The sequence below is a fragment of the Scomber scombrus genome, chromosome 1 (assembly GCF_963691925.1).
Source record: "Scomber scombrus chromosome 1, fScoSco1.1, whole genome shotgun sequence".
NCBI classification, from domain to species: Eukaryota; Metazoa; Chordata; class Actinopteri; order Scombriformes; family Scombridae; genus Scomber; species Scomber scombrus.
The window spans coordinates 23290186-23315627 of NC_084970.1; the positions used below are offsets into that span (position 1 = coordinate 23290186).

Here is a 25442-nt window from a genome sequence, read left to right on the forward strand (position 1 = left end):
ACACATATAAATATACGCATCACTGCTAAGGCCTCCGCTGCCATATTAATGGACAATGCTGGGAAATGCATTTAAAAGACAGTCTCACCAAAACATATTTTCCAACAATAGATTTGAATACACCAATAAAGAATACAGCTGAGACGTCTGTATTATAATAACTGATCAGACAGGATTTAAGAACTGTAGTAGTACAATTGTCTGTGGTTTCTTTCAAATAACACATGCCAGTTCAAACACCTGAGTTCTGATTATTTGCTATTTTTATCACGTTATTTGATCTTCTAATCTTTTTGCCCGGTTGTTATAATGAAGCAATCATCAATCGAAAATGTAAACACAGAACATACAACAACAAGAACATAATCCTGCTCATTTTAATACATTTCCCCAATCTCACCACACAAACAGGTCGAGGCTGCAGAGTATTTTGGTATACTATTTACCATTACCCCCCATGCAGAGTTAATCTCTGTCAGGTCAAGCCACGGAGGTAAAAGGAGTTGGTAGTATGATATGGTGGAGTGGGTGTGGAAGGGGGCTGTGACGTGTCAGAGGTGTAAAATTTTGCAGAAGGGCTAGACACTGACCCAGCAGGGTCAGGACTTAAAAGGCAAGGCAACAAAGTCAGACTATAAAACAGAGATATGCAGGAACTTCTCAATATACAGCTTAGAAAAATATGCAGACACAACAGTCGAGACCAACAAGTAGTATGGGACTAAAACAACACACACAGTCATAGAAACAGAGCAAACGGACACCTTTTAAAAGCCATCCGATTAAACTAACAGGCTAATTACCACAAAGACAAAATCATTTTGTCAGAGTGATGCAATACATCTAAATAAACATGTAGCATTAAGATGACAGACAGATGCTGGCTATTTGTATAAACTGTGGGGATTGTGTAATGGCATCAACCCTGGAGTCTTCCAGGCTTCTCAACTTTATAAACACTACAAACTACTAAAAGCCAGATCTTTTCAGTATATGTTGCAGAGAGGTTAAATTGAGAGTCAAGAGCTGAAAGACCATACAGCCCAACCTGTAAGTTGTTAGCATACTAATCAACTGTCCAGCTATTGTTACTGAGATGAGAGTTCACACCTCCCCTTACCGAGGGGGGTGTTAAACCTCTTCTTTGGAGAAGCTACAAGAAGCAGCTGAGGAAAGCCAACAGGTAAGTCATATTAAACCAGCTGGTTATAATAAACTAAACAGATAAACAGATGAGCATGTACATCTCTAAGATGGACAACACTCAACAATCTTGCAACACAAATGCAAGCATGCAAAAGGCTGTGACATGCACCCCTACTGAAGACATTCAAGAGAGCCAATCAAAGAAGCAATGAGGAACGTAATGAGATATTTTTGAGCTTCTCAATTAATCCTTCCACAAATTTATAATTCCCTTGAGCTGCGTGGTAATTACACACAAGCCCACATGTCTACAAAGTAAATGTCCAATCTTACTAAACTTGACCACAAACCATAATAGTTATCTGTTGCAACACACACATTCAGCTTTCCACTCCTGTCTGGAGTGGAAACCCTTTTTCAAGTGTAATCACAGAACATAAACCAATGTAGCTACTCAGCCAGAGCTGATGATGAAGGCTGTTACCAAAGCCTCTGAGTTGGACCATTATCAACAAACTAAATCCTGAACCCCATAAAGCCCAAAGCCAAACAAGCATGAGCAGTAGTCCTTCTCTCCCTAATTAAAGAAAACACAAAGCCGGAGCCTTACCGAAGCCAGACCTGGTCAGGCCTGTATGTTATACAAATCCTCACTTAATTGGATCATGATTTTGTGTGGTCTTCCCCTCCTTTCAGATTGCGATAGCGGGAACAAATTCCTTGGTTCTGCCACAGACACACAGCTAACTTTGAAGCTGGAGCTAGGAGCCCATTTACTCCACAATGCCCAACCCCCCTATCACAGAGCATGCCAAACTACTTCCTGCCAGCCCAAGAGGATGTGATGTAACAGCTCCCAGTCCCACTTCATAGTCACATGGAGGTGGAGATGCCAGATGAGTAAATGCATCCCAATATGTCCTAACCTGAATCAGAATCCTTCTGGTCTCCATTAGCTCCAGCAGTGAAGGGCAGCTTCCTTTTAGGGGCCTTTTCTTTCATCTCTTTGACCCCATCACTGCGATCCAATTTGGGAGTCTTGTTTGACAACACTTTATCCTGTAAAAGAGACAAAACAGCGCATTAAACACTTTAAATAACATAGCCAAGAGGCAGGAATAGAAACAGCACTGCAATTTACACAATGTCTATTTTTTAAGATAAAGAGACAGACATGTATAAACTAGCAGTGGATCCTCTATTCTCCTCGTGTATTTGGTACTGCTCTCGGCTCTGACTCTTTCAGCCTCTATGGGCTTTGCAGAGGAAAACTTTTCTTTTCCATCGAGTTTCCTCTTAGATTCCACAGCACAAAGAGCCAGACGCAGGCAGAGGAGGCTAAGCTGACGCCGGCTCGGCTCTGTGGTCTACGGCTGCTGGAAACAATCACAAAGCCAAGTGTATCTGCTATCAACATATGTAAATACTTATGTTTGATGAACTTGTTTCTTTGTTGTTTTGGAATCTGTTGGTGATAGTGACTTGCTTATCCCGACTAGCAGCTTTTTAAAAGAACAGAAAAGATGACAAAAAGAAACATGTCTCGAGTTGTTTCATGGGTCAATGCACATGATATGTGACAAGATTTTAATATCTTATTGGGTATATAATTAAGAATTATTTTAATTGAATTACTTAATTAGATTAATGAATATACATTTTTGGATTAACAGATTTCCTGCTTCGACTATAAAATGTCACCTTTATTATTTAATAATTAAAAAAACATTCAATGTAAAATTGCTTTGAAAAGTAACAAATTCTTACTAAGAAGCTTTAAGTAGCAACTGTTCATTAATTTTACTGTGTAAACTTGGATGAGTAAGAAGCACAAAACAAAGATAGGACACTATTACATAATATGTAGAAAACCATCAAAAACTGTAATGCAGACTATATTGTCTTCATCCAATCAAATATATTTAATTCTCTACTAACTTCAATCATAACATTAATGTCAAAGTTGCAGTGTACAGTTGTACTAATAAGGAATAAACAATTATTAAAACCGGCACAGCAGGCTGTCCTGGCAGTAAGGCTGCTCAATTAATCAAAATTTGATCATGATTACGATTTTGGGGCCAAACGATCTCAAAACTAAAAAAAACGGGGGGGAAACGATTTTTTGTCATTTTCCGTTGTGCAACGTTGTATAGAAACAGTCTGCAAAAAGCTGCGCATACATATTTCCGTCCCTCCCCCACAGCATGCACTGCACACCAGAGCTGCCAACACTCCCGTTTTCCCCGGGTTTCTCCCGTATTTTAGACCCATCTCCCGCCGCCCTCCCGTTTTGTCTTTTCTCCCGTTTGAGAAGCTGAAACACACGGTGAAATGTTTTTAACTGTAAATAAAAGTGCACATTTTCCAGCTTGCGTCAGACAATGCTGAGTTTTCTGACTAATTATTAAAAACCAGGATGTGTTGTGTGAACTATAGTCATCTTAACCCGCTCGGCGAGTACTAATATCCACGCACATTTTCTGCTGTGTGTTGTGTTAAGCGGCAGATAAAAGGCTGCTGCTTGGAATTAGATAAACACTAGTGAATAAGATAAATACCAAATAAGCCAAATAATAATTTGTATATTTATCTCCACTAGGGTTGGTCCGATGGACGATGGCATCGTCCATCGGCGATGGCTGTCAGGCATTGCCGATGGACACCACATCGCCGATGTGCCGGCGACTCATTTCTTAATGAGTGTTAATGCATATAGTCAAGTGTGTATGGTACAAACTGAAGTAAGTTAAGTGACCAGACTGTACGGGTAATTACTTCAGATTTGGTGGTGAGGATCCTAATCACCTCCAGAGACAGTGGCTTTGTATTTCTTCCCTCCACCACTTGATGTATATAATTGATGCCCTCTTTATAAACAACATAAAGTGTGAAGGAGATTTTTTTTTTTTTTTTAAATATCTAAAATTGTTATCTATTACAAGAGAAAACTACTTTCATGAAAAAAGGTTATGTTCAGGAGTATTTCAGGTGGAGGCTGTGGTTATGGGATACAGTTGTCAGTATTGGTGATACTCTCTACAGGAAATAAACATTAAACACTTAGTGAGATGGGAAATTCCACCAGTAAATCCCTCATGTTTTCTTCAAATCTCTCACTCCTAACACATGAACGTACTGAAAAAGTGTGTATTTTGATGCAAGGTCAATATGCTTTTAACCACTATGCTCCAAGTACAGAAGGTTTTTTAAGTCCCCCTCCACTCAAAATATGTTTTTCTTCTTGTTCCTACATACAGTTTCTCTGTGCTCATTGAAAATCCTGTGGTTTTGTTGTTTTTTTTTTTTTGGGGGGGGGGGGGCCTAAACCCTCTAGTGCACATATACTGAGAATGAATTACAGAGAAGGATGAAACATCTTGTGTCCAGACGTTAAACTTCTGAAATGAAATATATTTACATATTCATGGATTCTGGCATTATTAATGAGACACAGTAAGTGCAATATTCAGGATTTTAACAAGATAACTGAACCTATTTTTGTGGTATAACCATATCAGACACATTTTTATTCAATATATTCATATATTTATCTTAAAAGATAACTGGAGGGGATTTTTAATGTCTCAGTGGAGATGCAGCTCAGGTGTAATGTATACATGTTCACTTTCTTTCGCTTAATTTCTCTCTCTCATATCTATCTGTCCTCGAGGCAGGTTTTCCATTATGTGTCGACTCTTTGAACTCCTCCCCCTGCCCTGCCCCAGTCATAAGACTATGATGTCATGGTACAGTAGAGACAAACAGTGTCAGCTACAGTTAGCTGATCTCTCCTTTCTCTCTCCCTTCCTCTCTCTCTGTCTGTGTCTCCACTCAGCTACCAAGGCTTTTACAGAGGAGACTATTAATGTGAAAACCATGATGCATACATCTGGGCATGTGCAAAAGATACAGTGCACCTAAGAGGGGAGACTGAAAAGCAAGGGAGTGATTTCTTAAGAGAGAGAAAACAAAAACAGACAGCCGTAAATGTAGGGCTAATTTTTGTTGAAGAATGCTCAAATAGGCAAAGTTAGTTGTTTTTTTTGATCAAGTGAATTTTTAAAAAGCAGTGACAACTGGAGACTTCCCACAGATCTGCCTTCAAAAGACACCCTGTTTGGTGGTCTCCTAGCAATGGCTGATCTTTTCGTTTCACTCCGTTTTCCACCCACCCCTGTGCACTTCATTCCCTCCCTCCCTTCCTCCATGCCAGAGTCTGATGCAATCCTTTGCAGAGGGCTGTAAATCTCTGCCTGCATAAGCACAACCTCTCCTCTCTTCGCCTCTTGGTGCTGCTGCTTGTAGTTTAACAGTTGGCACACGCCATGACATCATCAAGCTGCGCCCAGCACTTTGTTCCACAGCAAACGACATGACTGCAGCTGTGTAAAATTATGGGGACGCTTCCCTCATAGCCTACGATACAAGATAGAATATGTCTTAACAGAATATGATAGCCTTGTTTGCCTCTGTATGTGATTGAGAGATGCAGCCGTCTTTGCAGCCATCAGTACCCAACATCCATTAAACAACAGTCACCTGTGTTATAGTAAACCTGTAGAAGTTTGGAAAAATCAAGTAACAACATTTTATTTACCAGGAATTTTGCATTGAGGTGGTTCCTGCAATGTCTAAATAATAGAAAGTTCTTATGTAGGCATATTGACTATTAATCAGTCGCACAGATGATTTCCTCATCTGTTGAGTATATTAAAAGGGCTACAGGTCCAGCTGGGCTTCTGCACTAGCCATATAATCCGGTGAAGCTATGAGTTATATAAGTTTTATAATTGTAGCTATTTTCTTATGTTTATACATATAGATAACATACTCTGTATGTACCGAAGTGTCCATCTGATATTGGCTGCTCCTCTTTGATATCAGCTTCATCAGTAGATAACAGGATTAACACATATTTAGGTTTGAGGTGGCTACTTGGTAAAAAGGAGGCATGTTTAGCAACATGTTTGCTTAACTGGCAGGGCTCTCGACCTTCTACCTTGTTACTGATATGAGGACTTTTTGCAATATGTCTCCATTACTAGAACTACAGATTTGCAAATCCAAGCCAAATTCCTAACATGACCTCATTGACATAGATGGCATCACAGACACTGAGAAACTTGCTGCTTGCCTCCATCAGAAAGGAGTTGGGGAGCAGCATAAACCACAGAACAGCATCACTTAACAGAAACTGATAAACATTCAAATATCATGCCCAAGGATACTTAAAGGGAGCAGTTATACTTTCTATCACAGTACATGTAACCCAGGCTTTTCAGGCTGAAGGATGGTCTGGCTACCATTTCAAAAGCAGTTTTAGTATTTCTTAAGCTCACGTTCCCTTACTGTCTTTAAGGGTAGAGGTTTAAAGTCAGGTTTTAAGCATAAACAGTTAATTATTTGTGGTTATGTGCTGTGGGCACTGAGAGAGTGTGTTTGTTTATCAGTCTTACCTTCTTCCCACCCTGCTTTTCCACCATGTCGGTGTTGAGTGGGAAGTGGTCCAGCTGGGGGGTTTTAGAACCCCCACCTTTGGGCATCGTTCAGCTCTCCCCACGCCAAGCTTCATTCACGCTGCCATTGCATCGTCATCAACCGTCTAGAACAAACAAAAAGGAAAAAAAGAGATGGTGGGGGAGGTTAGCACCTGGCCACTATGTTTCTTTGAAAACACATTTACACACTGCCAGACAATGCAGCCATTAGCGGTACATTAAGCACTCTATTTTCAACCATTACTCCCCTGCTCTGGAGGAAGAGCAGTTGAGAAGGAGGACAGCAGTCTGGGTTGCAGCTGTGGCAGGCTAAGGCCTGGTTATGACAGAAAAGTATGGCTTCATGTGACATACTGTCCCAACAGGGTGGTTTATCAAATGTGTTTATAGCTGTTCCAAATGTCCACATGGAAGGTCGAGTGAAAAGCTGGCTGTCGTAGAGAGGAGGGAGATACGATCATTGTTAAATATGGTGATAACGACGCACATTTTCAAACGTTCTCTTCTGGAAGTCATTCAGCGTTGCATTCGGTTGCACGAGTGAAAAATTACAAATAGTTCATCACACCTGGCCAATCAATAGCTTTGGCTCCGGGAAAGCTATCTTTGTCCAAGACGCTGAACGGGCGCAGGAGTTTTGAAGTGCACAGAGTTATTTTCTTCTGTGTTTAAGTTAAGTTATGTGTGTGTTGGTCAGCTGGTTTTGTTTGTTACTGCTAGAGTTCACTGCTCCGCTTTGCTAGAAAATGTATTTTAGACATTAATAAATATATTCAGAATCATAGGTGATACATATTTATTAACTACTCCTACCAATCAAGGTGTGAAGTGGGTGTGAAGGTGCGATGGTCAGTTACAGACATGGTCAGACAGCCACTCCCATTTCCTAGGTTGGAAAGGTGCGGGGGGAGGGGGCTTCTGAGGCTATTTAACCATCTGATAAACTATTCTGATGGGGCATGGTGGCAGCTTCTGCCGTCTGTCCAAATACCTTGAATATGTTTAGTAATTTTTGCTCATTTTTAAAACAAGAGACACTGAAAGAGCCCTAAACAAGAGATGCTCACTACTCATGTCAATAGTATAGTACAATTTAAACTGTGATAAACAGAAATTTAGGATTGATGATAGACCATACAAATTTCACTTTCCTCCATGCTGCCTGCACCCAGAGCTCCCCTTGCTCATTTGCCATCAAAAGTCGGCTGGGTGACGCGAAATACATCATCTGGACTCTGGAAATCTTTATACTACAAACTGTTTCCTCAGCTTCAGTTGGAGCCAATAAAATATGGATCTCCCAAATCACTCATGTCTACCATGATACACCAGTGACAGAGAAAAGCAGACATTAAAAAAACAAAACAAAAAAATACTACTAAAGAGCTGAATCTAACAAAAAATTTACAATATAATGTCATCATCATCATTATCATCATCCAAAACAGGTAAAAGAAAAGGTTAGAAACACCTGTATAATATATCTAGACTTGATGAGGAGAAATGTTTTGTACACAAGCCTCAATAAAAGATATACAACACTGCTCACGTTGTCTTTGCTAACCGGCTAGTCTTAAACACACCTGACAAGACGTGCGCAATGCATTCTTCATGTTGTAGGATAGAGTGGTTTGGGGAATCGACAGCCTTTTTCTCAGTTTTCTCTAGTCATAGGGCACTAATTTCTAAAATACACATTTCTACTACATAGGTGACCTAGTAAGAAACAATCATATTCTCAGTGGTGATTTTCCCCCCCATTTAACCCTCTCCTAATTCATGGCATCATTATCTTAACCAAGTAGCCTTCTTAAAACAACAAAAAGTTACCTGCTATGAGTGATTGGTTTTATTATGAATTCAGAGAGGTCGGCATGGTTTAGTGCGCTTTGTGTTCCCATTGTCTTTGTTGTCTCATGTGCTGGATCACAACAACAATATGTGCTTTACTATCCGCTGCTTTCCCCTCATGAAGAGAGGCCTTCTGCTTCACAGGGCCATGAATTAATCATACATTCCATCCTTTATTTCTCTCCTCCATAATGCACTTTCTCTTCTGAGTGCGTCCAAGTATAATCATCCTTGTGACTGACCGAGTGAGTGAACAGATGAGACCATGGGTGCATCGTTTTCTTCTCTACGCTGAGACATTGGCACTCCTATCTTTCCCTGGCGCCACTTCCATCTCCCCTGCCCCCACCCTTCTTCCCTTCCTTCTGCAGTTATCCTATTCAAAGACTGCTATTTATATCCCCCCGTTCAAGTCAGTCAAGTCAAGACAGCCAGCCAGCCAACCAGAGAGTCACACAACTACAGAGGATGTACTGCTCCCCCTTTACTAGTGTATGGAAAGAGAGACATTATAGATACAGCCCCCTTCCCTCTCTCCTCTGGCTCATTGTTACTCCTTCTTCTGCTGTTGGCCACTCGCTTCAACCATCCCCTAAACTCCCACCTCTCACCACACCAAACAAAGTGGCATGAAGGTCGACCACTCTCAAAAATAAACAAACCACACACACACACACACACACACACACACACACACACACACACACACACACACACACACACACACACACACACACACACACACACACACACACACACACACACACACACACACACACACACACACACACACACACACACACACACACACACACACACACACACACCTCAAACTGGGTCAGCTGGGCTTAAGGAACAATAATCTCTGCACTATTTTGGGACTACTATGATGGGCGGTTATAGCAACAGAGCATTTCGCTGACATGCAAAATACAGGAAAATGATGTTTGCAAGCTCGCAGTCACAAAAGGCACACACAAGGAGAGGAAACCCTGTTCAAAACCACAGGCCTCATTTCCTTTGTAATTCCATCCCAATCAAAAGATACATAACATCTGCTAACAGTGTGTGTGTGTGTGTGTGTGTGTGTGTGTATGTGTATGTCTGTGTTTCACTCAGAGAAGTGTTGTTGCCACTAAACAGTTGATTAGTGCCATGTGTATTTGTGTTTACATGAACGTGTGAGGGTTTCAACCGTTTCCCTACAAAAATAACACCCCAGTATAACAAAACAACGCGTTTCTTTTGTAATGATGTCAAGCAGCATCGCGTCTGATCATTCCTCCTCAGGGCTTGACTGTAAAGGTTGACTAGCTGCCCCTGGCATCTAGATTTAAAATCACTGTAAACCCGTTTGTTCAGTGTACTAAAACAGCAGTGGGTGGCTAAAAAAAAAAAAATCTTGGACTGGAAGCTCTAAAATAGGAGCTGAGTGGATTATAAATTTTGCAAACCAGGATGGAAACATTTATGAATTACATAATATCAAAGAATATCTGCCTACTATAATTTATTCTGCTATTGCTAGTATTGCCAAAATGTTTTTTTTTTCTTTTTGAATGACGATGATCCCGTTGAGTACCCTGTATAACGCTTTAACGAAAACAAAGGTTGATCTAAGTGTTTTACGTGATACGTTTTTGAATCTCACCAAGGAGTAGTGGATGAGCTGCATTAATAATTCAAAATAACATTCATAATATTTGATTTACATTAGTCTACTAAAATTAATTTGAGCCTTTAATGTTGCTAGCTTGGAAACTATAGTAAAAACTAGGTAGGAAAAATCCAGTTGCATATATTCACTGTGGTTCAGAGCTACAGCCATTTTAATTGATCTAAAATAGAGATGTAGTGGCAAAGGTTAAACAGCCACTGTATGAAAAAACAAAATAGAGGCTTAGTGCTGGAAAGGATCTTCATGCATTGTAGGGAGATTGAATTAATACATACAATTGTTGACTAGAAGATATGATAACATCAATAAAAAAAAAAATTTCAAAGAGAAGTTAAATCCGCTTCAGTTAAATATTCAAACGGGGTAGTCCGGATAAATATATGAGCAGTTTTAATGTTTTATGCATGACGTCAGCCAAGTTTGACTTGGCCATGGAGACGATAACGGCAGAAAGGAGCGGTGAGAAGTGAGCCAGAGAAGCAATCTCTTCCAAATGAAGGACAGGACCTGCCAGTACTACTCTCCATCCTTTCTCACTCCCTTGCATAAACACACACAAACATACACCTTTCTCCCAATGTCCCTTGTTCCTTTCTCTCATCTTCCTGTAGCATACTCTCTATCCTCTGAGCCACTCCCTCTGCGGTCAGATAGAGGCCAACACTTCAGCATATTGCAGCATGCTGTTTGCACACTCAGAGACACACCACAAGCACACTTACACCAGGATGTTATAGTACCAGCCTACTTGACCTGGGAAATTCATGATGTGATATTTTGATTTTGATACTTGCCATGTTCAGCTATTTTAGCAGCTTCAGCATGAAAACTATATCACCACTTGTCTGCATCTTAACAATAACAGAATGAAAGCGAAACTACCATGCAAAATGACTACTAGCAGTTTGATTCACAACTGAAAATACTATTTCTCCAGTTAAAATAATTGCTCTGAGGCTAGGAGCTAAGCTAAGTAGCAGAAGCCTCTGCCAGGATCATAAAAGGTCAAAAATGCTATCTCAGCCTTCATGAATCTCTAAATAGGAGTTAAATGCAGCGACATTTAAAAGTAGTACAAAAATGCTGATTTTGTGCCAGAGTTTGGGTGCTCTAAATTGTAAGCAACTGTGATCTCAAACCTGGAGGGCTTATTGACCAGTCTCTAATGTACCCATTTTTAGCTTTGTAAGCAAACTCTGCTACTACATGCACTCTTGATTATAAAACTTACAGTGATACAGTCACATACATTGCAGAGAAGTGAAGGTGCAGATGCAGAGACGAAAAGCAGTTGTTTGCACCAACCCTATGCCACTCCTAACTCATGACTCTCATTGTACACACAGAAACACACCTCAAATTTTCCAGACTGACAGCTGAATGACACAGCAGCTGCATACAGGGATGGGCATGTTGCTCTCTGTCTGTCTGTGCTCTGGTGTGTGTGTGTGTGTGTGTGTGTGTGTGTGTGTGTGTGTGTGTGTGTGTGTGTGTGTGTGTGTGTGTGTGTGCACAAACCCCATTGCCTATTGCACAATCAGATACAAAACAACAGGACACTCTGGCAGTCAGTCAACTGATATCCCTGTGTTGGTTAACAGATACTCTATCGCTTACATATAGTAACATAAATAATGAGGCAAATGTTGCACAGGTCCCAGTGTCCTCATGCCAGAGATGTTTATGAGTCACACAATGCAGGCTAAGTTTATCCTTTTTAAGGAAAGCCATCACATCTGCTGCAGCGACACAGTGGAAGTTCATTAGGAGCAAAGGTGCCAGATCTCACTGAGATATTCATACATCTGTCTTTAAAGTATGCAATTTTAAAATGTATTTTCTGGAAGTTTACTAAGGCAGAAAGTAGGAAACAGCTTTTGACAAAAATCCAAGTGCACCTGTCTCAACTAAACAAGTATATACCTGTCAGAGGAATGGCAAAATCAAACACATGCTGAGACAATGAGGAGAACCCAACACATCCGGTATCACAGCGAGATTCACTGTGGCATAAGTTTACAGTTAGTGCTAATAGCTTCAAACACACACCTGCCTACTACTGCAACTAACAATTATTTTTCATTTATTATTTTAACTATTATTGATATAACTACAATTATTAATCAGTTGAATCAGAGAGTCCTGACTTTGTCCTCCTTGAAAAATTACTCCTATTGATTAATTATTATTTTCAAAATAGTTGGCCATTAATTTAATAGTTGTAAACTTATTGATTAGTCGGTGCAACTCTACACCTTCCAAACACCTGTCAGACTAATGTCTTTCCAGTCCTTTAAACCAAAGGCCTTCCTACACACACTATAACTAAAGATAAAGGTTTAAGGAAGGTAATAAAAAAATCCCAATTTTGCTTCCGCAGAGATTACACAGAACCGTATCACTCATCCAAACACACTCTGCTTTTTTGTCATTATGTAATAATCAGGGTTAAGTCACATCTTAATAATTTACCTTCACATACAGTAAAATACAGAGGTGTAAAATGCATGACGCGATTCTTCACCATCACACAAACCTTTGGGCTATCAACACTTTAAGCCCAAAATCAAAGATGGTGAAGGGTTAATGTTGGGTATTGGGACAAAGCTTGTATGTTTATTATACAGTTAGGCAAAATATATTAGTATTCCTCATTCTCAATCAATCATTTATTAATTAATTGTGAACTGTGATGCAGTATTTTTTGTTGAATTGAACAACAAAGGAATTGCAGAGTCACATTTCTCCAACACTGAATTGAAACACTGGAGAATGTCAGCTAATGATGTCTAGTTTGACCTCCTGTTACCATGCAGTTGGATCAATTAAAATACATTTTAACAGGTAATTTGGATATTTAAACAACTACTGCAATTTGTGTTAGAAGACAGTCTTCTGGTTACTGTGAAATTAAAATTTTACCATATCACCCAGTCCCAGTTTGTGTATGTTCGTGCCCTGCGATGCCTGTGGCAGTCTATGGACATGCCATGCAGGAGAATGGACTACAGAAGGACAGCAGCAGCAAGCAGCTAGCTATCCTGTTTGGTGTGCAAATAAAGCCAGCCGGGATCGGCTGCTGTATCCTGGCAACCAGAGTCCAGCTTGGCTGCTTAGTCCCTGACCTGGGCCCATTCACTTCATTATAAACCTGTGTAAAGAAAGAAGAGGCCGACATACAAACGCACACACAAACATGGGCTTACACACACACACACAAGCGCTGAAAGGAAATATGTATTATGCTACAGCAGAACTGCGAGCTTATAAAATGAACTAAGAAATGAGCAGATTTACCCGGTGCAGCGTGTTTTATCAAATAACCCTGAATATATGTCCTTCTGGAAGGTGGAGATCAAGCTTCAATGTGAGTTTTTACAGTTTGCTTTAGGAAAACAGAAAAGGTTAGCCTGTATGCTTGATAACTATGTCCCTAGAACCAGTTTGTATTTTCAACAACAAACTTCTTGGGTTAGAAAAATATTAGAGCTGTCATTTCTTCTTCTGGAAATGACTAGATATATGTTAAATGTGAGTGAGTGGGAGTGGTCCTATTATCCATAAGGCTCTAGGAGTAGAGAGAGCAAAGGAGTGAGATGTGGGGAGGAATCCAATCACTTGGTCTGATTTTCTATTCTGAGCACGTTCACTCTCCCTTACACCTCTGTTCCATCCAATAACAGCTCAGTGCTTGCTGCCTGCCTGCCAGTCTGGTAAATCATGGTGTCTTTGCCAGTGACCTCGCTAAGATAGCGGCAGGCCTGTATATATATACATATGTATAAAAATGCAGCTAGGCTGCAGGAAAGGCCAGAGACAATCTAGTGCTTTTTGGCTTTCTCCTCTCCAATCCCTCATCAGTGCTCTGACTCATTCTCATTTCTTCCCCCTCTCCTCTCTGAGTACTTCTCTCTCATCTGCCTTTTTCTCTATTCTCAACATATCTCTCTCTCTCCTCTCTCACAGGCAAAAGCCTGACATTGCCACAGCAACGTGTGAACGCACACACATGGAAAGCCTGTTGCCTAGCAACTCAGGGATGAGACAGATGCAGGCCTATCGGAGAAGCTGGTGAAAGAGCCGTGAACGGAGAGAGGGAATCTATTGATAGAAGAGTGCCTCTGCATATCTACCTCAAGCAATGAGGATTCAATCACTTTCTGACCTTTGGATCATCATCTGACCAAACACAGCTGCTAGATTGGGGCACGCAGTTAGTTCGTCACATCGTCACTTTGCATTCATGTTTATAAACAGTAAAACAACCAGGACAATGACACCTAGTGTAAGATGTGCAGTGAAACTCATATCTGTGAAAACATTATAACTGTTTATTGCGAACACACTGTTTAGAAATATAACCAGTATATTTACAGCACTATTACCATCAAGGCAACAACAACAACAACAAACATTAGCCAAAGCCACATTATCTGCTCCAATTCTCTGAATAGCTTGTCCTTATTTTCACATGCCCAACCCCCCTGACTGAGTGGTTGTCAAGCAGGACCGATGGAAAGAACAACATTGTGTTTGGTAAAGCCATCTTCCCATGCAGGGAATGTACCCGGGCTGATTAAGTTCACAGAGACACGCACAAAATGCACCACAATAACAACAATTCATCTTCAAAGTGTCCTAGTTACCAGACTATGTTCTTTAAAGGAGTAGGTTGAAAGAATGTTATTGTTTTGAATTTATCGTCACTGTTTTTGTCTAATACTTTGATGACTCCACTTAGAAATGGTTTGACACAAGCTAAATCTGTTATCTGTGTGTGTGTGTGTGTGTGTGTGTGTGTGTGTGTGTGTGTGTGTGTGGGGGGGGGGGTGTGTGTGTGTGTGTGTGGCAACTTAGACGGCTAGCCACTTCCAGCCATTGCCTTAAGCTACTAGTATGGCTCCATCATATTGGATTCGGGGGGGATTTTTGATTTGGTTGGACAACACATCACACCGACCTTTTCTTTTCTATTATAATTTGGACTTTCAGCTGAGCATTTCAATCTAAAGACAAAATCACAACAGTATAAATGCACTTCACTATGAGCTGGTACAAGTATTACATATTTTATCATGTCGACTCCTCTACGGTTTATTCACAGTAACCAAGTTCATCAGCTGAGTTCATTTATATGCACCAAACATTGTGTATCATTTAATCAAATTAACTAATAACTTCAAGAACACTTTTAACTATAACAAAGTGTTTGTAAACTGGCTTATGGAACATTTGTTTTCCAGGCCTGTAAGCAGCTCAGATCATTTTTAACATTTCTGCCACACTCAAATGCAAATCTACTTCAGACCTACACCAGTCCAAAACAAGGTCAAACTTCCTCAACCACTCGTGCTGAATGGCTTTCAAACTTCCTTCAAAGTGAAATCAGAACAAATCATTTGAAGGAAAAACATAGTCGTGAATAAATGACTTTCATGACTTTCCATGAAATTATCAAAAATATTTCACGCTGTGATGCGACAGCCAGTTTGCATGAGAACCACAACACCATTACAGACCTGTTTACTGATACAGTACAATGTCTGCTTACTGACAATGCTAGCCAAGAAAACATTAAAGCAAGCCTTATATTTCCATCAAATATGAACTTTACAATTATTTAATCCCTTAGTTACATCGAAGATCTGTGGCATGTCTGAAAATGCATGCATTAAATCCAGAAATTTATAGAGAGAAAAGAAGGATTTGAGTCACAGGATAAAGAATAATGGGTCCTGACCATTTCTACATCAAAGAATGACTAATCGAACTAGTCTATGTATCACCGACGTACAAACACTGAAAATTATTCTTCAGTAAAGAATGTTAGTTCATAAAAAACAACATTATGTGAAATTAAACAGTGAGTAGACGTTATCCTCTTATTCATGAAGATGAAATGTAAGGGAAGGTTTCCGTTACCAAGATTCCCATACACCACTAATAGTATTGTAAGTAAGATTGAATAAAAACCAGATCTGATGAAAAATTGTGCAGGGAGAATTAAAACAATACGCAGCTCTGCAAATAAGCCATTAGAGCCATCTGCAGATGAGCGGCCGAAGTCAAACTGCTGTGTTACACATTCCTACACAAATGGAAACACAATGGGCTTCACAGAGCTGGAGGAACAACATGCATATACACTGAAGATAGACAATATACAATCATTAAATGAGTCAAGAAAAGACAACCCTGTCTCCCAGTTATATAACTACATAAACAACATTAGCTTATCAAGTCTAGACCTCATTAAAAGCACAAGTGGCAGCACCAAGGGGTTAAAAAGACCAGGCTAAAGTATAACATGAGCCTGTTTTCAGTAACTTAGGGCGCACACATACATTGCACGTTGTGTACGTAACTGTGTGCTCATTAGGGTTTAATCCCGGGAAAGGGAATTCCCGGGAAATCCAATCAAAACCAACATGACAGGAACCTAGAAAAAATATTATTAAAAATAAAAAAAGACAGAACATTAGTGAAATATATTCACTAAAACATAGGCAGACAGTTTACTCTCATAAAACATGCACAGGTGTGTGTACGCTAACACACACCTGAGCGCCAGTAAAACACAACAAAGCCGATCAATTAACACAACGCACTATGATTAAAAAGTGCAAGCCTGTTTCTTCTGAGTCATGCCTGTGTAGTATGCAGAGGAGCCAAAAGTACTACAGATACTTGTGTAAAAAGGACTTTAGTAAAAGCAGACATACTGATTCAACTCTTTACTCCAGTAAAAGTAAGAAAGTTCGATCACTTCGAGTGATCATTCACGCTCGCAGGAATACTTAGTTTAATTGAATGACTTAGAAGTCGCCAAATGACTTTAACAAATTTCTTTAGTTTATATAATGCAGATTTGTAAAATATTACTTTTATGAGGGTCACAGTCACAGACAATAAACGTAGCATTTCATAATTGTGGTAGCAGCCGTGCAGAAGACGTAATGAGGTCCACACAGCACGCTGGATGCAAATAATATTAAGCGAATAGCCTATTCATTATAATGTCGATGGTCATAAATTGAGTTCTTTTGCCTTAATAATGATAAAATAATATACAAAAAAAGGTCAGATTGGGAATCCATATATGCATAATGTCTCCTCGCTGCATTTAGTGTTGCTTGAAATGACCAGGGCTCAGCCAATGTTGCCTTTTAAAAATCGTTGATTTCCCGGGATTCCCGGGAAAATTGGCTTCATTTCGCGGGATATAAATGTCTTATTTTCTGAAAAATATTAATCCCTAGTGTGCATGCGTGACCAGGTGTACCATGCTCAAGCACACCTCTTCCAACCGTACTGGGCCAGGGAAGTGTACCGTACTCAAGCACGGTACACTTGTACTCACACTAGCCAAATAATCCAGACTTTAGGGGGCAAACGTGCTTGGGCACGGTACGATTGCCTAGTGTGAGTGCGCCCTTACACTGATCATACCAGTGACGTCAGTTTAAGATTGTGAGCATTTAGTGTTTAGGGTGGCCATCAGAAGTGAGAGTCAGCTCTGAAATGTCACCATGCTTCATGGTGGGGATGGTGTGTTTCTGGACATGTATAGTGGTTGGACCAAACAATGCCATTAGCAGGAAGGTCTCATCGGACTACAGAAGCTTCTTCCACCTTGTCGAAGAGTCTCTCACATGCCTTCAGTTCCAGATTTGTTTTCAACAGTGACTTTGTTTAGGCGCTGTGCAGACAGCTAACCTCAACTATCCTAAAATCATTTGACACAAATGATCTCTGTTCAACTTCTTATGCAAGTTCTAAGAAGTACTGAATGTAATAATTTAGGTATGCAATAGTGAACAGAGTGAACAGTTGTGCATATTTGTTTTTAATTTAGATCACTTTTAATTAAAAAAAAATGGATCAAAGTCAAAATGAATCCAATGAATAACATATTTTCTACATGAAGCTTTCATATGATTAAGAAAAACTCTCAAGGAACAGATATTTATTCCACTATCATTTAGTCTGAAGTGTCGATCAATACAAAAATAATTTCCAGTACCAGCACGCATTCTGAAATCTAGAACATAGTGTGGTTAACAATGAGCGACTGGTGTTGAATCAGATCTCTTTGGACAATTTAGAACAGCTGGAGAATGATGGAGATGACATGCGTCTGGGGTCCCAGTCCAGATTTGAACCCAGGACATGATGGTTATTGTGTTTTATAGCTAACTGAGCAATAAGGCCAATACATCTGCATATTATTGTAAAGTGTGCAACGTGTTAAGATGTGTGCGTGTGATCTAAATCATTATGCTCCTGCAGGAGAATGACAGAGAAGATAAATGACTGAAAGTGTGCGTGCTGTGCGCCTGCTTTAGAGAACATGAATGAGTGAGTGTGTGCGTGTGTACAAGTATGTGTGTATGGTAGTAGAATGTGAGGCACAGTGACTGGATCTACATTAATTAAGGATTACGTGAGGAGGTAAAAATAAATGCAGAGCAGAGGGAGAAAGCCTAGATGGATAATGAACAGAGCGAGAGATAGGCAAGGGAGAAGAGGCACAGAGGGTGGATATGACCTTTCCAAAGATGAGCATCATAATGTTTCACAAACACACACACACACGGTTGTAAAAAACGCCCATCATCCAAAAAGCGTCCCACTTTTGAAGCACACTGTATGCCATGATGGTAGCTGTTGTTAAGCAGCTTTGTGAACACAGTGTGTACTAAACAATACAAGCTTGAAATACACACAAAATATTGTCAATATATGGACATCAATATTTTAAAGGAAATAAATAATATGAGCTTTGATTACATTCAAAACACATTGTATAACATTTAACAAAATACAATTATTAAACTAGAAGAGAGCACTGAAGAGTCCAGATCTCTACCAGGTGTGTACAGTAAGGATGGCGAAGATAACAAAAACAGGCATTTATTCTTCTGGTATTGTGTCTAACTTTGGTGGATCGTAACATAACAGGTATGGAATTAATCTGCACATGCTCCACTTCAAGATTAAAACAAACTTTTCTTTGAATGTCAGTTTTTGAGCAACGACAAAGGTCAAAATCAGGCCTGCATTGCTGTAATGTTGTTCGTAAAATAGCGAGGACTGCTGAAAAGATAAAAGTCTAAGCTTTATGAAAGGCTCATAAAGAATCTTATCAATATTTATTTGTATTCACAACACACTTGCTCTCATGGTACTGAAATCTGGCATTGATCCCAACAAGGCATGATTGGTTGTCTCTAACATAAACAACATGCCAAACTGAAGCAGCAGCTGATCACCTCCTACTGGTTGGTTAAGAGGAGTGACGAGTCAGCAGCCAATGGTATAAAATAGGTTTTTCAAAAATTGTGTATCACCACAACCACAAGAGGTCCTTGAGCATAAATGTGCACAAAAATATTAAACTGATGGGTCCAGTAGGATGCAAGATTAACTGTGGACAGACACACACACAACCATATACATGATCCTCTCCAGGAGATAAGAAGTCAGATGTCTAATTATGAAACTATAATCATGAGGCCGATACAAAAGTAACTTTAATGTAATTTTGATATTTTCACAGCCCCATTTTCATTCAGAAGGACAGACTCCTCAGATGAAAAACCTGCAGTGTTTCAGACAGGTATTCAAGAATCTTCATGCAAGTCAGCTGTAAGTCGTCAAAGAGCTGCAAACACTCCCATTACACGGTCTGTATATCTTGCACCAGGCATCGTTTGTTCTTGTACATGATGGTTAAAGTAAATCTTTTTTAAAGGATAATGAACATGTTCGCAGCGGGTGACAGCCATTTTATTTTGCATGAAGACTCCTATGTTTTTGTTTAATGAAGACATCTTCACCTATTCTTTCTTCCACACAACCTGTGTGCTGCCTCACTTTGTCCTTCTTGGTTTTGTTTGGTTTCTCTGCTTCCTGCCACTTCCAGCATTTCACTGATGCTCTTTTTCTTTACACAGAGTATGTGACCACAATCATCTCTATCTCGTTAGCTTCTGTCCACAGTAACTCACAATTGCATTCATCCTTCAAAAGGAAAAAGAGCTACATGTCAAAAATCAAATATTGTAAGTGTGTCCTCTTGTGAACAACAGGACGATGACAATAAAAAAAAAAATCATCATATCTAACAGTATTGCAACAGCTGTCCTTATAAAATTAATGGCCACAAAGTCTTCATATACATCATTAAAGGCTGATTTATGCTTCTACGTAGGGTCGACGTCTATGGAGTTTATTCCTTTCTTAATTCAAGAGCATATTAAATGGATTTGAGAGCAGTATTTATTGATTTCATGCTCAGATTTTGTGATATTTACTCTCAAAACTCTGCTCTCACGCTCAAATTTGCTGTGCGCATGCTCGCACTGTGTCCTCGCACTCAGTTACAACGCTGCTCGCGCAGATTTCCTGCGCTCACACTCGTGTTCTTCCTCTCGCGCTCAGGGAGTTTGTGCTTGCGGATCTCTGCTGTGCTCTCGAATCAAAACTGTAAACGGGTGCGTTCGCTGCTCTTCGAGGAGGGTCGCATACGGGCGGGCACTATTTCAACCGGGTTTATCCACTCCTGACGTCCAGTGCTGTAATAAATGTGGTTTCTTTCATTTTTTTGACCACTGTTGGAATAAAATATCATTTAATAAATATTATTATTATAATACAATATAGCTATTTTAATGAACATCACAGACCCTTGTGTATTTATTAAATTATATTGTATTCCAACAGTGGTCAAAAAATATTATTAATAATACTATTGTTAATAATAATATTAATAAATATTATTATTATTATTATACAATATAGCTATTTTAATGAACATCACGGACGCTTGTGTATTTATTAAATGATATTTTATTCCAACAGGTGATGTGTAGAAATACGTAACAGGTCTGGTTTACCTAAGCCCATTTTATGTTTGGGTACCGTTCAAATCTGAACTGAAACTGGTACCTAGAAATCAGTTATTATATCAATTATTTATTTGGTATTTTACTTTAAAAAAATTATATTAAAAAATAAATAAAATTTTACTAAAAGTCCAAACTTCTGAATTTCAACATTTTATTTAGAACATTTTGTTGTGTACGTTAAATAAACAATAAATAATGAATTAACAATAAACAAGGTAAAATAAGTTGTTTAAGGTACCAGTTGGAGATGTGCCTTTTGCCGAAAATGCACTAAGTACCTGTCGTATGCAGCTCTTTATCAAGCATCATCATCACTGTGGCTGTTTCTACTTGTACTGTTCCTCTATGCAGTGTTTCCAATTGATCCACTGAATACATCGCTCCAAATATCCCCAGATCTTGATTTCTGAAAAGCTCATAAGAACAATTCTCAATGCTTATTTCAATTCAAACCACAACCTGCCAGTAAAGGGTAATGAAATTTAGCACAGACTGATCGAATGTTAATAGATATTGGTAATACCAAAGTCAGTACTCTTAGGCTGTGTTTACACGGAAACGATCTGAACAAAAAACGCAAAAGTGGAGTTGGATTCTCACTTTTTATTCCGCGTTTAGACAAACATTTTTTGGGGGAAATCTGCGTGCATATGGTGACGCAAAAGTTTGTGGAATTCAATGTTGTATGCATGCCAGGCGGCCACAACACCACAAAGTCCACGGGCCTGTGTAGAACCTTCCCTCTACTTCTCTCTTTAGTAGCGCGAAATGGAAAACCAAAACCAAAACATGGCTAAGAAGCGAACAAAAACTGACCATTTCGTCTCGGTCTACACTTCTCTCCCCCCTCCTCTGTCATTGTCGGCCCGCTGCAGCAGACAGGTATCAGCAGAAGGATAGGTAAGTGACGTCACATGGAAGAGCGTCTCTGTCACCTAGGTTACAGCTTCAGACCGCAGCAAAAACTCTGCTGCATTTAAGGCAGACTTTTGCGTTTTTACCCTTTAGACGGGAACGCGGCGGTGGAGCGTTTTTAAGATTTCCACTGTGGAGGTGGTTTCACTTTTTTGCGTTTTTAAGCCTCAAAAACGCAGTCACCGTCTAAAACGAAAGGCACATCCGATAAAATATTTTGTCGTTTTCACGACAAATGCCCTGTCATGTAAACAGGGCATTAAAAGTATTGAGGCTGGTGCCCAAACCTAGTCTAGTGAGGAAAGGTGTCAGAAATGATGAAGAAACGTGAAAGTACTTGCAATGAGCCCTCTGAGAAAAACAGCCAATACATCATCACTGTTATCTGCCACACTGCTTTCTATCATTACACAGGATGATAAGGTGCAATGGAGAGCTGACTTGGCACATGAAGACAAAAGGATAAGGAAAACCAGTGGCAGAGACCAGCAGCAGACAGACAGCGAGACAAGCAACCTGATCTTCACAGTGACAGAGGAACGCAGGCACAGCCAGAACAGAACGAACACATACAGCTACAATAACAACCAATCCAAGTGGAGCCTCAGTGGCGAGGCTGTTAAGACTCAGGAATCATTCCTCAGACACACACACGTGGTGCAGCGTAGCTGGGGACCAAACAGAATATTAATGCTGTCCTGGTGCAGAGGGGTGGAGGGGGGCAGGATCCCAGATGAATTATAAATCACTGGGCAGGGCCGGATGGCGGGATGGAAGGATGGAGGGATGAAAGGCCTGCTACTGCAGAGCACAACCAGCTGAGGGTTGGGGCGGTGCCTTCTTAAAGAGGGGGCAGGGAACTGATGCCAGACTGAGGCAGTGGTGAGGGCATGTGAATATTTTCTAAAAAGACTATCTGTTTTTTCAGCGTGTATTTGTTTGTGTTCACACTTATAGGTCCAAGACTCCAAGAGACATCTGAACACTTTTTTGTTCAACATCAGAATTCATTCGTCTTGAGATGATGTCTTCATCAAGCTGACCTGTTCCCATAAGTTCCAGTTAAGTTCCCACAAGAAAAACTAAAAAGTTAAATTAAAAATGCTATTTTTACACTACATCATCATCATACAGAGGCAGAGCTAATGACCAGTGTTGCCAACTCCTCAGTAAGGAAAGTAGCTATTGGCTGTCCTAAAAGTCGCTAAATGACGTCATCACATAATTTGCATAATTTTCGATTTGCGTGTAATTATAATGGACGCTGTAGGAGAGAGGAATAACAAAAAAAACCTAAATATGTTTAGATCTACAAATTAATATTCTTATGTTGATTATTGGTTTGTTTTTTAAAATTTAAATCAATTTTGTTATGTATTGTTAAATGTCAGAATATTACATTTAATCAAAAGACTGTTATGCGGGGTGGAATTTGCAGTCTGGATGCGGAGTGGTGTGGGTCTCCTCTCTGCTCTGACTGCAGCTGGGTCTGCTGCGCGAGGCTACTGTGAACCTGACTGCCTGTGCGTGCTTTGGGACGGGGGAGGGGCTCACAGCAGCACCCGCTGCTCGTTGAGGACAGTAACTGCAGAGCGATACGTCCTTTCACTTCAGTCTCAAAAACACCAGAAAAGTCTCCAATAACACCAGAAAAAGTCGCTAGATTTGTCGCTAGTCGCTTTTGAGGAAAAAAGTCGCTAAGAGGGTTTGGAAAGTCGCTAGATTTAGCGAGAAAGTCGCCAAGTTGGCAACACTGCTAATGACTCCATCTAGACTCAGATGAACCGTTTCCTTTTTTTCCCCAGCATCCTTTTGGCAGCAATAACTTTAAATAAAAATAACTGTGGCCATTTAATTACCTGTCCTTGTAGTTTTTAAACCTGGACAACCCAACTTTTAAACACTCTGAACTATTTTTAACACTTACATTGAGTTAGTTAATTTCTGAAGTCATTGTAGGTGTGTGCAACTCATTATAAACACATACCCAACCAAACTGCTGCCATATGCATTTTACATACATCCAATGCATATGGAAATGCACCGATACCATGAAACAGTCTTAAGTACTTAAGCTTGCCTGAGCCAAACCCTGACCTTAACCTCAGTAGAGTGAATACTGATAGAGAACAAACAAACCTAACAGGTAGGCAGACAAACAAACAACTGAGCACGTAGGCTCTGTGGCAGGCCACATGCACTCATAATGGGACAATCAATAAACCTATCAGATTAGACAGAAAGGCTCTAATTAGTGGTTTGAGCAAGTGCTGTTCAGGACACTTCAAATGGCCATTAATAGGGCTGCCCCTTTATAGCAGTAGATGGATTGCATTTCTAGACTTCTGCTTTACAATACACGCAAACATTCACCCATTCACTGAGGCTGAAGCTGCTACGCACAGTGCCAACCTACTGTGGGATTATTATTTTGAGTGTGTAAAAGACGGCCACAAGAAGGTACCATGTAAACTCTGCTTGCAAAGATTTGCCCATCATTGGTCGACCTCAAACATGACTAATCAACTCAAATTTGAAAGTAGCCTGACATTAGCCACCTAGCATGGCTGCTCTAGTTAGTCAAGTTCATCAAAATGTTCCGAATCCTTGGTTGTTCTGACTTATTCATAATCATTAATGCTTTTGCTGTTAGCATTGTTGTGCTTAACAGGCAGCTCACTTCGTGCGTGTGCTTACTAAGGGTGTTTCAATAATGCTGGGAGTCATCACCTTAAACTGCCAAGATACTTAACAGTATCTTTTATGGTCCGGAAAGACAACTGCAACTCTGATCTTGATTCCGGGTAAAAAAAAAAAAAAAAATCAACTATGTTTCCATTTGAATCAAAGCTGTGTGTGGCTTAAATGGGGCGTCATCCCAAAATTCACCCTGTCCAGCAAAAGAACAACCTGGTGTGAAGGGACACAAACGCTTCCTCCTGTCAATATAGGGATAAAGACTCAATCCTATAAGCTGCTACACATTTGCGTGCAAGGGTTGTTCTATCGCAAACCACCAAGGGCGTAGTGAACAATGAGAATAATCCTTCAACACAGAGTCTGCACTGGTGCCGACTTATTGCTCTTTACTTCCCTTTATCCTTTTTATACTTTTGGCTACTTTGTAAAATAGTTTAAAAAATAACAACAAAAAACAAACAACAATCAACAGATTGTTCACGGTAGATTTAGATTAAAAATACCATCAATAAGGAACACCAAAGTTTGGACCTAACATTCACATTTATAAAAACAAAGGGTACTTTAGTCATTATGGCTAGCATTAAATTCTCATAAAGTACTTTGCATGAAATGACATGACGTCTTTGCTGGCCAAGCTTTAACCTTTGACCTGGACTATGAAATGACTGTTTGGACCCAAAGCCAGCAACGTGATCAATGAATAAATGATGATTAGGAAACTACGGCTCCTATCTGCAA

General features: G+C 39.9%; 1 protein-coding gene across 3 annotated transcripts in view; it reads right to left on the reverse strand.

Moving 5' to 3' along the window:
• ankrd11 (ankyrin repeat domain 11) overlaps positions 1 to 25442 on the reverse strand; it is a 117112-nt gene that overhangs the window by 23538 nt on the left and 68132 nt on the right. For all 3 annotated transcript variants that reach the window (XM_062423503.1, XM_062423485.1, XM_062423494.1), the window contains 2 exons: positions 6606 to 6751; positions 2073 to 2205 (listed from right to left, as the gene is read on the reverse strand). In XM_062423503.1, coding sequence (XP_062279487.1) covers positions 2073 to 2205; positions 6606 to 6692 — 220 coding nt within the window. In that variant the 5' untranslated portion in view covers positions 6693 to 6751. The remainder of the gene's footprint in view (positions 1 to 2072; positions 2206 to 6605; positions 6752 to 25442) is intronic.